Genomic DNA, 17,152 nt, shown 5'->3' on the forward strand with positions numbered 1-17,152 from the left:
CAACCTGCACCCTGCCCCCTCAAATATACTACAACTTACATGCGACTGAGCCCTGTGAAAGGCGTGGAGACGTGCAATGAGCCGAAAAATGATCACGGCCTCTGCCCGCAGAAATGTCAATCAATGAATCAATCAATGAATCAATCAATGAATCAATGAATCAATGAATCAATCAATCAATCCTGTCTGCAAAGCGTGTTCGCGGAAAAGAAGGCCAGCTGGACATCGGTCAGGTGCATGGACAAAACCACGCCTCGGGGAGCCTGGCTGCGCACGTATAATAATGACCCACGAAAGCACGACTCTCGGGCGCACAATGCTGCCTCTCGAAGCAGCGAACGCTCGGAAGAATAATTCGATCACGCAGCAGCAGCACCAGCCAGTGTGTTTAGGGGGGAGGAGGAGGGGCGCTTCCCAACTGTTTCACGCCACGCGGGCCGGTCGTAACGCAGACACAGCGCAGGCTGCGCGTAATACGAGGAAGTGTGCTGCAGCGGGCATTGCAGCACGGAGGCTCGAAAAACGGCCGACGCGTTTCCAGCCTCCCGCAAAAAAGGAGAGGCTGGTCAAATGAACGAACCGTGTACGAGGCTTATCCCGCACCCGTATAGGCCTCCCCCTCATGCGGTGCTCTATTCCGGTGCAAGATGATTACAACCCTGTTTCGGGCTCGTAAATTATTCAGGCTCTTGCAAAGTCGGGCACATGTGCAGCGACAGTACGAACTTCGAGCCGTCGTACCTTTAAATTAACGGCCCCGAACTGTAATAGTGGCAGGTAGAAAGGAAAATCCCACTCGGGAACCACGGCGGCTGATTATCCGACGAGAGCATCAAATATTCGGAAGAGCCCCGGAATCGCAGCACCGTGCACTTTGACGGCAGAAGCATCAGTATCGCTCTTTTTTTTTTTTTATGCTTCGACGGAACGCCACTTCAACCCGCAATGTTGATAAGAGAAATGTTATTTATAGACCAATAATGATTGTTGCAATAACGATGACAATATCAATAATAAAGGCGGCAGGCTGCATGCGTTCCGGTGGGGATTCGGCGAAGGGAAGAAAACATACTATTTAATAAAATACCGAGCAAGCGCCTCCCAAGATTCGTAGAGAATTGCGAAATATTAGAGAAAAGAGAAGTGAGGGGGGCTAGCTACGCACAGGCTAGACTCACGGTATAAACTACGCTTATTTAAAAGTGTAGGATCCCCCCTCCCATGTTTCGTAATTGTTTACTTGCTCGGTATTTAAAGGAGCCATTAAGAGAAAATACAACTTCGTTTAATTTGAAAGAACTAGGATTCAGTATCTCACTCAGCTGCATTACAGCCAAAAAAGATGCTTTTTTAACGAAAAAAAAAGCAAGAAGTATTTAAAAATTTCCCATTTTGCGCCACAATGGCGTGTTATGAGCAAGAATGACGTCATACGGGCCAACAATAAAACATAATTTTCAGCGCGTTAACTGCACGTTAGCATTCAAGTGATGCGGTCAAATGGAACTAGAGGCCCCGTTACAGACGTCCAGTCATGTGTCGTCGCGACAGGTGAGTTAGGCGGCCGCCGATCGCACAAACAAGGTTCCGTGACGTCATACAAAAGTTGCGGGAAATTGGCTAAGGGGTCGCGACTGCTTCACACGTTTTCTGCAATATCTCCGTTATTTGTTCGAAGATTGCGATGATATTGGTATCGTTGTTATCGGCACCAAACAGTCTTTCTAATAAACCCAACTTGTATTTTGTCTTCACGGCTCCTTTAAAGGGCGTTTCTCATCGAAAATCATCTCTCCCATTTGGGTCCATACACCCGTTTCACGTAAAGGTAAAGGTACCCGTTTCACGGTAAACGGTAACGTAAACACGGTAACGATATGCTAAAACTGCCTAATAGAGAGTTTGAGCATAGCGTTATCGTTTTTACGTTACCGTGTTTGCGGGAGTAGACTGCGCAGCGCGAAAGTTACCGCGAACGGTAACTTACCGGCACTTCACCGTCACCAGCGGCTTCCGATAACACGGTAAACGTTAACGCAAACACGGTAACGCTATGCTAAAACTGCCTAATCTCGCCCAGGGGCCGCTATTCGCAAGGAACATCGCTGTGTCATCCCGGTACACTCGTCCAGCGCCGAGACGCACGCGTTAAATTCATCGACAAGCACGCTGCCAATGCTTCCTCCGCCATTAGAAAGAAAGGGAACGCCCTATAGTTCATCTCACAAGCTACCTGCAGCACTGTGGAGGCTACATTGTTGTCCCCCTCAGGGCGCCTAACTCACCGCGAAGGAAGCGACAAAAGGCGCTGGGGCCGTGCGGTGCCACTTGCCGAGAGGGGAGAAGGGAGTGTCCTTTCAGGACCCCCTTCACGGCGGATTAGGCGCCCTCAGCGGGCGCACTATTGATAACAATGTAGCCTCCACAGTGCTGCAGGTAGCTTGTGAGATGAACTATAGTTTACGCACTGATTTTATTAGACGCGAGCATGCGAGTATGTAGAGTCGGTAAAACGCTACAACCGCGAAATCAACTTCAGCTAGTTGCATCTGAAAACTGCCGAAACATAATACCAGAGTCGACGGACTCTGATAATACTCTTTACAAGCATGTTGGAGACAAAAGGGGAGGGCTTAGACTACAGAAGGAGTCAGTAGTTTTCTTCAAATCCCGCTCGGCCGAGGCAGAGCAAGGCTGAAAGAACGAAAGCCGTGTTACAGACGAGCATTCGACCGACTGCACACAGCTTTATTTAGCAAAGGAGGGGCCTGTGGAAGGAGGAGGTTATTTGCGACGGTGCTGAGGGGGCTCTTCTGGGCTCTATACCTATAGGTTGAAAATGCGCTTAACAGCGTCCAAACGTCCATCGGCTTCGTTCGAGTCGGACATCCTCCGGCACAAAGCCCGGGCAACTGATCGGCCTCAATCCGTCGGTTCTTTGCAGAGAGCTCACAAATCCTTCGCCGATAGTAAAAATAAAGTCCCAGATTTTACCGGCAAGTTTTCCGTCGCTACGAAGTCGGGGAGGCGAAAGAATTGCGGGGCTGCCTCAACTGGGCACAACAACAACAACAACAACAACACAAAAGGCAATGGTCGTTCGTAAATAATCCCCCTAAACGTTCCACCTCGCGTCAAAATATAAACCAAAAAACCATGGCCGTCGCAGACGGGCTCCGATGTTCGTCACCAGGCAGCGTATTCTTGGATTACAGGGAGTGTCGCTACAAGCTGCAATAAACTGAAGTTGATAACTGTTGCCGCAGCACTCCGCGCGTTCGGGTCCGCGGTTTGACTACTGCATCGTTACTGCAGGAAAGCGCAGCGCTAGCGTACACGATAAACGAAACAGACGGTTAGAAAAATCACGCCCCCTTCCGTTAAAAGACGACGATGGGTGAACGCGGAGCTTCCTCGTGATGGATTGTTTGGTCGGCCAGTCCCACACTGCGAGTATGTGCTACTCTGGAGGTATACGCCCCACTTTTTCTGGAATACCCACAGCAACTCTCGGGTGTGCCCCCCGTAGGCCTAACGTACATGGCACTAAACACCCACGATGCACAAACACTGAGAAGAATACAAACTAACACATTCCCACACAAATCAAGGCTGGCGCTTATGTTCCCAGACAGGTTTAGTGAGGACTGTTATCAATGCAACGAAAAAGCCACCCTTTTCCGCACCATACGGAATTGCCCAGTTATATGGCAAACCAAGAACAGTACACCTCATTCACTAGAAACGTGGGAGGCGACTCTGGCCAGCGAGGCCTTGGAAGACCAGCGCCAGCTGATCGACAGGGCCTGGGCCGGGGCACAAGCTTCTGGGGCCCTGGAAAGAGGGCTCCACCCAAGTTTCTCCCTTCAATCCCTTCCCCTACCTCAATAAAGTTTTACTGAACTGAACTGGGTTAGCGGTGCACGGCGCGAATCGGTACCTGCTGCCTCGCGTTCGCTTCGACCATGTCGAAATGGAGCAGTAGACGTCGGCTTCATGCGCGTGGGACTAAGTTCGCTTCCGGCCACGGGAAGCGTATTTTTGATTTACACCGTATTTACTCGCGTAATGATCGCACTTTCTTTTTCGAAAAAATGTGATGCAAAGTTAGGGGTGCGATCATTACGCGAGGTAAATTTTTCGGGAAAAAGTTTGAGCGCAGAAAGCGCAACTTGCAGCTCAGAATGTTTACGATAAGTCTCATGAACATAATAAACATAACAAATAAAACATAATAAAAACTCCACTGACCACCGAATGACCACCGAGTGATGCAAAATGCAGTGTTTTCATTACGGAATGCGCCGGAATTACGGCATTACGGAACGCGCCGGAACGAGTTTGCTGTGAGGTGAGGACAGGTCGACCAATAAGTGGCTGCTGCTGTCACAGTGTGGGACATCAAGACACGGCTGCCGACACAGCAAGCCGAGCGCGTTTTTTAATGCTTTGTGAGTACATTATGTGCATTTAGTGAGAGTTTCTCCCGCACCAATAATGAACTCACGCTTGCCGATATCGCTAATATCATGAAGTCCGCGGCAATATAACGTAGCCATGTCCGCTTTGAACGAGGAGGAAACTAACGTAAGCACGACCATCGGCGTCTAGACTTGGCACACATACGACATATTGCTGCGGCAAGTTCAGGGTGCGATCATTGCGCGGTAAATTAAAAAAAAAAAAAGCGGTATTTTGACGACGAACTTCAGGGGTGCGATCATTATGCGAGTAAATACGGTAACTTCACTCAGTCATTCATCACCATCGGCAGGTAAAGTTGGCTTTCCTGCAGGGCGTAATGGCGTACAACGGCATTAGTAAGGACACCAAAGCTTCGCTGTAATACTTAACACGAGACACGATGCACAGGGGGAAAATTTGTGGGCAAATTTCCCGGAACCACGCACCTGCAAGTTAATGCGAAGCCGTATCTGCCCCTCTTACCGACACGATGTTCCGATAAGCTAGGCTGCTCGATTTCAGCGTACGTCATTAGTCCCGTGAAGTCCCCTCTCTTTGTCCCGCGTTTTTTCTGCGCTTCAGTCGCTGCCTCCATACCAACTTGCCGACTTGCCGGTGCTCCTAAGAGTCATTAGATTTTGCAGTTCATTCGGAATCCCCCCACAACATTGCCGATGTACGTGATGTACCCTACCCACACAGAGGGAAAGTTTCGAAAGAAACAGCTTTTACTCGCGGTGGTTTCTATGCAAACGCCGGTCGCCCCGTTCTGAGCGAGCTTCCCGTCTGTCAAGTTCGTAACCTTCTGGTGCCCGTCACGAAGTCCACGCTCGAATCAACCCCACAGCTGGCACGCGGCTGTGGGCGTCCATTTAAGGTATGCGCGGAGACACCCACGCTTTGTGGCTGCGTCCTTGAAAGAGTTAGCGGCGACATGTTACGGCTCCCTGCAACGCTCCGCGATAGCCGCATCTATTCAAACGGCCAGTCGTCACTCCTCTCTTTCTTTCTCGTAAAGTATCTGCCCTTGCGGCACAGCTTCCGTCTCGCATAGCTCCGACCGCTTGGAAAATGTCCATTCCGCGTCCGTTTCAAAGCACCACGTAATTGCCCTTGCCAGGCCTCTACCGCCTCTACACAGCCTTCCATGTATTGCGTCATATGCGAGTCGTCCGCCCTCAGCCAATCAGAGCGAGCCTGAAATGCAATGGAGACTGGTTGAACGCGCAGAGATGGCCCTGTCGACTAACCCGGGAGCTCCGTACTAGAGGTTCATTGTGGAAATAAAGTCAAGTTTCTTCTCCTTTGGGCGGCAGGGTTCGTACGGTCTTCGAAAGCAAAAATTCAAGGGTTTTCAAGGCCCCCATCTTATGTTTTATCTGGGTATATTTATAACTTTTTCAACGAAATGCAAAATTTTGATATTGCCTAATACCTACTTGATAGGCGCTATGGGTTCATGAATGCTCCCCCAGCTTTAATTTTATTTCATAGTTTATATTTAGAGGTTTTTCTTTCTTCTTGGTGTTTTGCTGAGGCTGTTTGATTTCAAAACAGTTAATGTTGCCTGCATCTCCTGCTTTGTCAGCAAGAGTATCAGCTGAAATTAACTCAGCAAGTGTTGCTGCAAGGCAGGATGAACTATGTACACGTCCACCATTTGCTCGTAAAAGCAAACGCAGATGGAGCGTATGAGGCACAGCAAACATGCAATGAAAGGCCGTCCACAGACTAGATGGAACATGCAAGATAATGAACAGAAGCCGGCTTTCACGGGATTGCATCGTGACATGAATTCTATCGAGGAGTGGTGCTCCCAATGTTACCTCGTAATAGTGAGAATCCACAACTCGTAATTTCACGCAATACACTGAAACTTGAGTGTTACAATGTTTCTTTACATTTTTAACACCTAAAATTCACGACAAACACTTTAAAATTTTGTGAAAAGATAGGGCCATTGGTTCTCTGCAGAAAAACCAAGGGTTTTCAAGGACCGTTTACAAATTCCAGGACTTTCCAGGCCTTGAAATTTACACTTCTAAATTCAAGGGTTTTCAATGTTTTCAAGGACCTGTGCGAACCTTTGGCGGGCTCTTCGAAACGGACACGGAATGGGCCAAACACGGAATTCCGCCCCAGACAGTTCCCCTGCTTCGTAGCAGCAGCCCAGACGTTCGGCCTGCGCGACCACCGGAAGTGACGTCAGTGCTGACGACGTCGCTTTCGGTCACACCACTCGGAAATTAGGGAGGACGGTTGCACGACAATTCTGCACCGCCACAACACATTGTTGCACCCGGCTGCGATTGTCAGCGCATGTTTAGCCCGAGCTCTTTCGCGAAACACTGTTTCGCTTCTCACGTTGCGAGGTCGACGCGCCGCGGCTGTATTTTGCGCCTCTCCGGCGACTCGACGACCGCGCAATAAATACACGCTAGCGTCACTAATACACGCGCACGGGCGCAGCACGACAACACGGCGAAGAGATGGGGAGGCGCTCGAGCAAGAGGATATTTAGGAAAATGACAGACGCCAGGACGCATGCACGACCGCGAAGCTCGATTTGTTTCTCTTTTCTCGACACACGCACACATTTATGCATCATCTCCCGTGAGGCGAGCGCCGAGGCCGACGCCTTTCGATTTGAAGTCCCGCCAGGAATCTGCGCGCGGTGCATCAAATACGCAAATAACTGCGATAGGAGAGATAGAAAAAAAAAAAAAAAAAAAACAGGGCCTCCTGGGGTGAAGGATAAATATGGAAAGAAAAAACACGTACGGTCTGTCGTACAGAAAGCGCACCTCCTCTTGGCAGCATTTACGCTTTTCAATCGTCTGCCGGGGAGATGGCGATCTAAATTCGGGGCGTATTTAAATGTAAAGGTGTCACGACATTTGAGCGCGTCTGGCGCGAACCTGCATGCATACATACGACTGCACTGCGCGACGGAATGGGGGGCGCGCACGCGGGAAGTGTCACAATATCGAGGAAATGTGTCACGACAGCGAAAACCCAGCGAGCGGGGAAGAGTCACAAAAAAAAAAAAAAAAAAAAAAAAAAAAAAAAAAAAAAAAAAAAAGCTCTTACGAGATTTTGTCCGCGGCAACACGGCGCAACCGCGTCGAGCGGAGCAGTGCACAAACTCTGCATCGAGAACCCATGGACAGGCAAGGGCGTTCCCAGAAACTATTTATAGTAGGCCCCATTTCGTAAACCTCCCCGGTCCGCAGAGGAGACGACGGGTGACGGGAGCGGAGTGCAGGTGTTCCCGATTTGGGGTTGGAAACAGCCATTGCGGTTGCCGATTGCGCGGTGGTTTTGTATCGCTTAGGATGTGAAGCTTCGACCCATTTCATAATGCGCAAGCCGTGTTTTCCGACTACCCATGCGCGAACAGTGTAAGGCCATGTATCTGCCCCCCCAAAAATGTGTAGTTGACGAAATTCGGACATTTAAGCATGATAAACTAAGGTCGGCTCAATGGGAAATGCAAAGAAGATTGATAGTATTCCTGGATCAGACAACAAAACATGAGTGGAGGACATCATAGTTCAGATAAAGGACAAGAAATGGACTTGGACTGGCAACGCAGACGAACCGAGAACCGGTGGACAATTAGGACAACAGCGGATACCGAGAGACTGGTCTGGAGAGACGAAATGAGGAAATTCGGAGGCAAAGAATGGACTCCAGCAGCGCAGGACAGGAGCAGTTGGATGTCGATGAGAGAGGCTTTCGTACTGCAGTGGACCTCACTAGGCTGTTGATGATGCTGCTAGAGTAAATGCTAACCACTGTAAGAAAAAAGTACTGCAATACACAATATAAAGTCCCGGAACGAAAAGTCCACCATTTCCAAATATGGAATACGACGCCATTCCCTAATGGACGTTGGATTTCAAGGAGAGGCATTTTGCGCAGGCTGGCCCTCCAGTCTTCGAAGGACACAAGCAGCCTATGTGATTCTTGGCATTTCCCCCCGCATAGTGTTAAAAAATTGCTGCTGGGTGGGGCGACTGCCGGCACCCTTTGCAAGGCTATGCCCGCCCGTTAAGTAACAACCCAAATTAGATCTACCTTTTCTTTTCTTTCTATTTCTCGTCTATCTGAAGTACCACCTCCACAGCCGAGGATGAATCATGCGACCTCGTACGCAACAGCGCGAACCGGCTGCGGCAGGTCCTTGCATAAAATAAACAACAAAATGTCGCTCGAAACAGTGCGCGAAAACACGGAGCGACGAGACCCTCTACTGCTCCACTTTTGTACACTCCGTTCAGTGCAACACCTCACACTAGCTCACCCCTTCCAGCCCTGATTTTTTTTTATTTAGAGCAAAAAAATGTTTTTTTTTTGTTTCTGTGCGTTTTCTTAAATTTTAGGGCACCAAGACCCCACAAAACGAGAAATAGAGTCGGTAGTGCAAGTATTCACTGATTTATTAATTAGACAATTAATTAAGGTATCCGGAAATTAATTTTTTTTTATGTTCAGAAGAAATTTTTTTGCATGTTTGTCTACATTTTATGACCACATCAGCCTCAAAACAAAAAGTGAACTGATGAATGGAAACAAAAGTAGGCGTTCCCTTTTCTTAGCCTCAACGTCGTCATTTTTGTCTTCTTTGTAGCGTCCTGCTCCGCTAAAACTATAGCCATGCTTGAAGAACGATTCCCCAGAAAACTAGTTTTGGTTTCCTTCTCTATCGCTAAATAGCCTTTTACGTGGTCAGGGCGGAAATAGTCTGTACAGACGACGGTTCGCCACGACACACCATCCGCAAACCAATGAATGGCAAACAAAAGGTTTGAAGACCGCAGTCATCCGAGAGCATCGCGATCACAGCGGAGAGTGATGTGTATGAAGGAGGAGGGGGGGGGGGGGGGGGGGGGGGGGGGGAAGAAGACACGGGATTAAACGCAACAAGTGGGGACGGAACGAGGAAAAAAGGGGTAAACTGGAACGTTCCACGTGCCATCGTTTAGGATACGCATTGTTTTCAATCTCCTCCGCTCCTATCAGGCGCCGCGTTGAAAGGCTTACCCTCATTTATGGACATTTATCTCAGATAGGGGGAGGCTGTAGCCGGTCGCGAACGGCCCGATACTACGGAAATAGGCTCACTTGGCACTGGAAAAAATATATTAAAAAGGTAAAGCAAGGGCGGGGTGGGAGAGGGTACCACATCATTTCGCTTACCAACATCACTCACCCGGGCAACCGTAGCGCGGAATGGAAGGGGGATTAGTGGTTGATGAGCGCGTCCTCCAGTTTCGGCCCGAAATTGAGGGAAATTGGCCGCGCCGCCACGGATGGAAGGGGAACTTACACTCTCGGAGGAGGAGGAGAATGCCGGGCCCTAGCAACACTTTTTCGCCTCGATCGGCTCCTCTCCTTCCTTCGGCGGTGGTGGCGGTTTCGCAATTTCGGCGACGGCCGCCTGCTCTGCCCAGAGGAAAGCCATTAGCCCTCTGGGAACGCCTGCAGCCGCGTTCTACCGAGCACGATTATTACTACTACACGCACCGTTTTGCCTCGATCGAGCACGAGGAAGTCGGGGGCAGAACGGTGTCAATCCGGACGATTCCCCGCGCTTTCTTCGGCGATGCATAACGGAACACCCGACTCGTTGGAGGAGAAGGGAGGGTAAACCAATCTACTACTACATCGTGAACCCTGAGTCAGGGAGCAAGAATTCTTTCTCCGTGCACTGAGCCTTTCTTTTTCCATAACTCGGCGTACTTGAGCTGCAACCACGCATGGGGCAGGAATTGGCAAGACCATTCCGGTTTCCAGACTTGACAAAAAGCCTGGAAGGAGGACTGGGACGACCAGACAATTTGGAAGACTAGTTGACAACGTAAAAAGCTACGCCTGCTGCTTGTTCACGATTTCCCAACTAATGGAATGCCGGGCGAGTTGGTGAGAGTGGTACATCGCAAACAGACGAAGTACAGACGAAGAAAGCACAGGGCAGCGCCTGCCGTGTTTTCTTCATCTGTCCTCCGCAGCACCTTTTCTACAGGGACACCAATGGGAACTAACGTTGCAAACAGAAGAGAGAAAGATTGTTACGTTCGCAAGCAGCTCGACGTTGACCCGACACGAACCCTTCGCCGCTTCGGGGATGAGTCGACGGCGGGTGAGCCATACAAATTCCGCGAAACGAGTACACGAATCGTTTCGCATTTCGAAGAACGGTACTCACCCCACCACCACTACACCAGTCGGGTCTCAGGAGAAACGTGCCGCAAGGAGCCACGGACGGCCAGAGCAGCGATGAATGCCCCCACCAGCACGGCGGAATCGCTTCCTCCCCCAAAAGTTCGACCGGTCCCGCTAGCAGGTTCTTGACCTGGACGCCGCCGCGCCTGGAGCTCGTTAACGACAACAAAGGAAGGGCGCGTGCGACGATTCAGCCGCACGATAAGCACCGCTGTTTGCTCGCTCGGCGCCTGACAGAAGAGAAGCGTTATTAGCGCGCGATATGCGCGACGCGTTGCGTGTCCCTGTTTCGGGCCACTGTCCAGTCAAAACAGGGAAGTTGTGATTGCAGTCGATCGACTTCCTACGCGGGACTTTAGACGGACGAAGCGATCATATGGGTAGGTCTCGTTTAACGAAACGATGCTAGAATAAGCAATGCAATATACATAGCCCGCTTTGTAACGAATCAACTGTTTTAAAACATCGCGGCTAAGTGACAGAACGGCGCTGACTTAGGACCTCAGGGTTGAAAGTCAGTGCTTTGACGCGGTTTAACGTTTACCATACGTGAAGAACCAACCCAGCCATCAACGAGCACGGTTAAATCTCATCATCTTCAAATATTCTATGTCGTGTCTACTAACAGGACGCAATCATGAAAAGCTCCATCGAACCTACGGTATCTAATCCGGGAGCGGGTACCGCGCGCCAGTGTACTCCTGCCCCTTTGTCTATACACTTTGACGCTTCCGCAGTGATAGCCTAAAATCACAAGTTGGTTATCATACAGACGGGCTGACGTCAAGCAGAGTTGACACTCCCCGGATAAGAGCTCCTCTATTTCCGAAGCAGCGCGCGTGAGAAAAACGGAAAACAGCGGACCGGACTTCCTCCGCGAACCCTGCTGGAGCTCCCCCCTCCTGCCATTCAAGCACGAGCAACAGACGGCTCTCCCCTCACCGGGAGACAGATGTTTGGCGGCGGCAGCGTTTCCGCAAGCAAAGCAAAACAAACGCGCGACTCAGCGCCGACGCCGCTCGGACGACGGGCCAAGATAGTCGCCCCGCGAGTCGGAGTTGACGGAACGCCGAGGTTCGCGCCCTCCGTGAGACACCAGGGCTGGCCGCACGCAAGAGAGCCGGCAATGCAGCCACGGCGGCTAGTCACACCTGTGTCCGCGGCCTCTGACCCACATTCGGGCGACGCCGTTCACACGGCCGGGTCAGTTTCGGCCGGTTAGGCCTAGGGGGAGAAGTTACGGACCCCCCCCCGATGTCGAGCGAGATAGAACATACCTCGCGAGGCAGCACAAAAGAACGCGGCAGCAGCAGCTTTTGTTTTGACGGGACGGCAACAAAGAGGCCGTGACTCCGGCCCACGGAGACGCGGCGTTACTCGACCGTGGGAATCCCGTAGACGCGCTGCTTACACATTCGGGGCACGGCGAGCGCCGATCAGCTGCTGCGCCGACCGGGGGTTCACCCCGAATCGGTGGGATAGGACGAAGCGTGGTCACTCACCACTGGTACTCGGACATGACGGCCGCCTTCTCCCTCGCGCTGAACGACGCCAGCTTGGCTGCTTGTTCGGGGGCGCCGGAGCCCCTCGCGAGAAGCAGCGATCACAGGACCGTCCTGCGCTCCCCGCGCTGCTTCCGCCGACGGCCCGTGGCCTCTGCAGCCGCCGACATCACCACCGCGCCAGCACGACGCTTCCTTTTTCGGGGCACAACCACACACTGAGCGAGCACACCGATCGCAGCACAACACCAGCAGAGCGACGCTCGCTGCGGCCGATCGGCCGCTCCGTAGACGGAACCACGCGAGAGGCAGAAACGGGGAAAAAAGAAGGTCGATTCGAGCGGCGGCGTTTCGAGAGCGCCGCTTTCCTGCTGTTGTCCGGCCGAGCTGACGAATCCGCGCTGTCCGCCGCCAACAAAACGGCGTCGAGAAGCAGCGCTGCTGGTCTCAAGGTCCTTCACCTTCGCGAAACGGTTTGCTGCCGCGGATCGCAGGACCGGTACTGTTTCACAGTCGCCGCCTTGGCCGCCGGGGGTCGGCCCAGACTGCTGCTAGAGCGTCGCCAGAGCGTGAACTCGAAAGCTCCGCTGCGGGCCGCTCCTCCAGCGAACGCCGAAGTCGTCGCCGTCTCGGCGATATCCCCGGCCGCTGGTCACGAGAGCCGCATTGTGGCACCGCCGATAAGCGAGGACACCGCGCGGGCAGCAACACGCGCGCAGGCACGGCAGCAAGGCAGGCGAGCGCGATCCTCGGGTCAGCCGCTCGATCTCGTTGCTTACATCACAGCATTGTCGTCCGGGGGCCACTACAACACTCGCACGAGCAGCTACAATCCACCCAGGCCGCAGGAGGCTTTTTGATCGCTGCTTGCCCTGCCTGCTTTTGCTCCCTCTCGCCCTCGCTCGCTGGTCGTCACGTGACCAAACATGGCGGCCGCTCAAGTTGGGGACCCACAATGCCCCGCAGACAATAGAGCGCGGCTAGCGGGCCAAATTCAAGCGGAACGAAATTTTACTGCGGCTCTACTTTTGAGCGGTTCGGTTCTCACATATGTCTGCTTTGTCTTGAACACTTTTGGAGTGTGGGACGGCCATTCGAACTTTTCCGTGATGACGGGGAAAAGTTTGGCACTCGTGGCGTCTGCTCAAAGCGCGTGCTGCAACGGAGCAGACGACAGACCATTGCGCGTTCCTTTACCGTCATTACGGAAGAGTTGACCTTTTGCTACTTTGTTTTCACGGATGAGACGTTTATTAGCCTCGATCATGAACTCCCACGCTGCGAAGAACGGCCCAAGCGAAAGACTACGCGGCTCGAGTCGAGGAGACGATTTGATGTGTGAATTTTAATTTTACACGTTGAGAGCTTCACACGGTAGGATTTTAGCGTGCATGCAGGGGGGGGGGGGGGGGGGGGGAATTGACGCAGACTGTTTCACACAATAACTCTTTATTTCACACCAACACTGGGAACGATCAAAACAAGGCAAGGATTACTTGACGAGGCCAAACACACATAAAAGAAAGTGGGCTACAGCGCATCACACATTGTAGTTGCTGTACGTGTACGCGTATAAATATATAATTACACACGCGCACACACGTGGATTTACGTCCACAAAAAGAGACCACATTAACTGAGGCCCCTCGACTTATGCGCCTAGAATAACTCTTTCAGCACCTCTGTGCTTTGCAGTCGGTGCCACAGTTGACACCCGCAGGGAAAAAAGACACAACAGACCTTTGACAATATTCGCAGCATACAGACACAGTTCGCGTAAAAATGACTTAATCTGCAGACAAGTAGAGGCAAGCATAGCCACTGACCGAGGCACTGAAAAAAATCGCGATGATCTGAGAGGGCCGTAAGACCGGAGAGGTGAGCAGCAAGTCATGTGTTGCTTAAGGATTAACAGCGACAGCAAATGATAACCCACCTTTGGGGTCCCTCGCCTAAAAATTTTTTTAGAAACCAATTACAAAGCAGACGGAAAGACATCTGGTTAGAAAATTGGGAATTTGTTTTTTAACGCGACTAACGCAACAAACTCGCACAGCAGAAGGAAAAACATTAATGGCTCACCGCTATTTGTGCACGGGTGTTGCGGCAGAGAAAACTCAAGCACCAACAGACGTGAACACGCAACCACCAAGACGTTGTGGCATGAACGAATGAACGAGGGGACTTCTGGGCAAATGCACTCCTTTGAATGATTGCCTCGGCAGCACCTTTGCTTTCACAAGGATGACACACTAATCACAACGGTGGGAAAGGAAATCAAGGAAAATGCAACCAAATCCACACGCGCTGGCAATCCTTTGAAGACGTGGAGAAACTTAGGGAACTACAGCTATTCACGGCTTGTCACTGCACCGCGCATTAGTTGTTCTCAGTACAATCCTTAAGTTGAGCCGAAGAAGGAGCTTAGACCCTGTGGCGCAAAAGCACAGTTTCCACAATGCCTTAATCTCAAACGTATGTGCTCTCTCTTGGTTTTTTTTTTCTCTACTCGACACGCCAGACCTATAAAGAGTGACTAAGACGGTGACTTCCATGGCACATAACATGCTCTCGCTCAAAAGTTGTGGATACAAAAAACAAGCAAATAAAAAGGAACGGTAAGTCGGCAAGCAGGGACACGCAGGCAGAAATGACACAAGAGCCAGTAAAGAAAGAAAAAAGAGAATAAAAAAATGACAGGTGCCAAGGGCAGAACCTGCAAGTCCACAAACACAGCTCAACCAAGGAGGACAAGGCAGATCTTGGCGTGGGAATGCAAAGGCAACAGCTGGCGCACAAATCCAAATTCCAAAGAGACAAAACGCTGTGAGACTGCTTGCACCCAAATGGGGGAACCCCAAATTGCACTGCAGGACTTAATTATAGCCCTCTGAAAAACACCGCATTCCAAGTTAGTTACCGCATTTATTCGATTATAAGGCAACGGTGCAGTTTGGATGGTAAAAAAAATCTCTCTCTCTCTCTCTCTCTCTATATATATATATATATATATATATATATATATATATATATATATATAATGTAAGTAGAGACAGCGACACACGAGAAAAACAAAAAATAAAAGTTTACTGACGTTTCAGGAAGAGGACTTCCTTTCTTCAGAGTGCTGTGTGTCATGTGTCGTTGTCTCTACTTACGTTATTTTCTCATGCTCTGTGTGAGTCTTTATGCTTCCAGACTAATATATATATATATATATATATATATATATATATATATATATATATATATAACACAGAAATAAGGGTTGGCAGTCATGAAAACCTCGGAAAGCAAAGGGGAGGTTGTGGTAGGTCATGGAAACAGATAAAGAATTTGGAAAGAAAGAAAGAAAGCGGAGAAAAAATGCCCGCCAGGTGGGATCCGAACCCACGACCTCCAGAATACCAGAATCCCACCTGGCGGGCATTTTTTCTCCGCTTTCTTTCTTTTTTTCCAAATTCTTTATCTGTTTCCATGACCTACCACAACCTCCCCTTTGCTTCCCGAGGTTTTCATGACTGCCAACCCTTATTTCTGTGTTATTTTCTACGAGCCCCTCATTTCCTATTCTGATTCGCTATATATATATATATATATATATATATATATATATATATATATATATATATATATATATATATACATATATATAAGTAGAGACAGAGACACATGAGAAAAACATTAAAAAAAGAAAAGTTTCCTGACATTTCAGGACGACGACTTCCTTCCTTCAGAGTACTCTGAAGGAAGGAAGTCCCTTTCCTGAAACGCCAGTAAACTTTTATTTTTATTTTTTAATGTTTTTCTCGTGTCTCTCTGTCTCTACTTAGCTTACTTCCTCGCACTCTGTGTAAGTTTTACACATACATACTGAGCTTCGAACACAAGGCAGGGTACGACGACTACTGATTCTGGAAAAAAAAAACCTTGCCTTATATTGGAACAAGTACGGTAAACCCGATCAAATACAGAGTCGGACACAACTGTGCAGAAGGGCACGACCATTTGGCACAGTGACACACAGGACATATACAGACAGGTGCCTTCTCAAGGCAACTCTTCGTGGGGCAGGGAGGGGGGAAGGAACGCAAAATAACTCTCACAAAGGCATCCCCCACACCCACTACAGACTTGATGTTTCCAAGGCGAGAACACACTGTTCCAAGCTGCAGCTAGCTTGATCAAGGTAAGGGCCTCAATACAAATGACAGTGGCAAGGAGGAGAGGGCGACATTCATCAAGAGCTCCTCTGCACATTAGAGGGAAGCAGATGTACCGGGTTTCATGTCACCAACTAGTAGGTACGCTACGTACATGCAGTTTAGATCTGGCATGCTGCTGCAACTATGTCTAGAAGCACTTCCGTCATATCACCGTATTTTTGCACGTATAACCCACACCAAAAATACAAAAATTTCATTGGCAAAGTAGGGGTGCGGATAATTTGCAGGGTTTTTCCTTTAGTGCAGCTTCACAGCAATGCGCGTTGTGCCGTGAAGCTCTTGTGCAGTAACACTAAATAAGCCTTCCATGGCAGCGATTGCGCAAAACATACAAGGGCAAAAAAGAAAGAACAACGACAAGCGCACTCTAACAACTGAATTTTATTAGTGAATTGTGACTTTCACCTTGCAGTCAGTGTATTCTACTTGCTACATATATGCTTTTACTGTCTACATGGTACGTGATGTGTTGCTCGATCAGTAGCTCCGGTGCAGCCTTTCCTGCATCAAATGTGTGGGCAGAATGCGAGGATTTTTTTTTTTCCGGCGGGCTGAAAGTGGGGGTGCGGATATGCAGGGGCGGGTTATACGCACGAAAATACGGTACAAATGCTAACAAACTACCAGCAAAAATGCTGGAAGGAAATTCTCTTTGGAAATGAGCATGCTTAAATGCAAAACTGCCTTTTGTCAGCATGCACTTGTTGATTTCCGTTTCGGTAAAAAACAACA

The 17,152-nt window shown here is 49.9% G+C and overlaps 1 protein-coding gene across 1 annotated transcript in view; it reads right to left on the reverse strand.

Annotated features, from left to right (window-relative positions):
* Sppl (signal peptide peptidase-like protein) overlaps positions 1-13,102 on the reverse strand; it is an 83,369-nt gene extending 70,267 nt beyond the window's left edge. Inside the window, exon 1 of the mRNA XM_077679481.1 lies at positions 12,195-13,102. Coding sequence (XP_077535607.1) covers positions 12,195-12,211 — 17 coding nt within the window. The 5' untranslated portion in view covers positions 12,212-13,102. The remainder of the gene's footprint in view (positions 1-12,194) is intronic.
* Between the last annotated feature and the right edge of the window lie 4,050 nt (positions 13,103-17,152).

Source organism: Haemaphysalis longicornis, unplaced genomic scaffold (genome assembly GCF_048455015.1).
Source record: "Haemaphysalis longicornis isolate Haplotype H1 unplaced genomic scaffold, Haemaphysalis longicornis Haplotype H1 scaffold_7, whole genome shotgun sequence".
NCBI classification, from domain to species: domain Eukaryota; kingdom Metazoa; phylum Arthropoda; class Arachnida; order Ixodida; family Ixodidae; genus Haemaphysalis; species Haemaphysalis longicornis.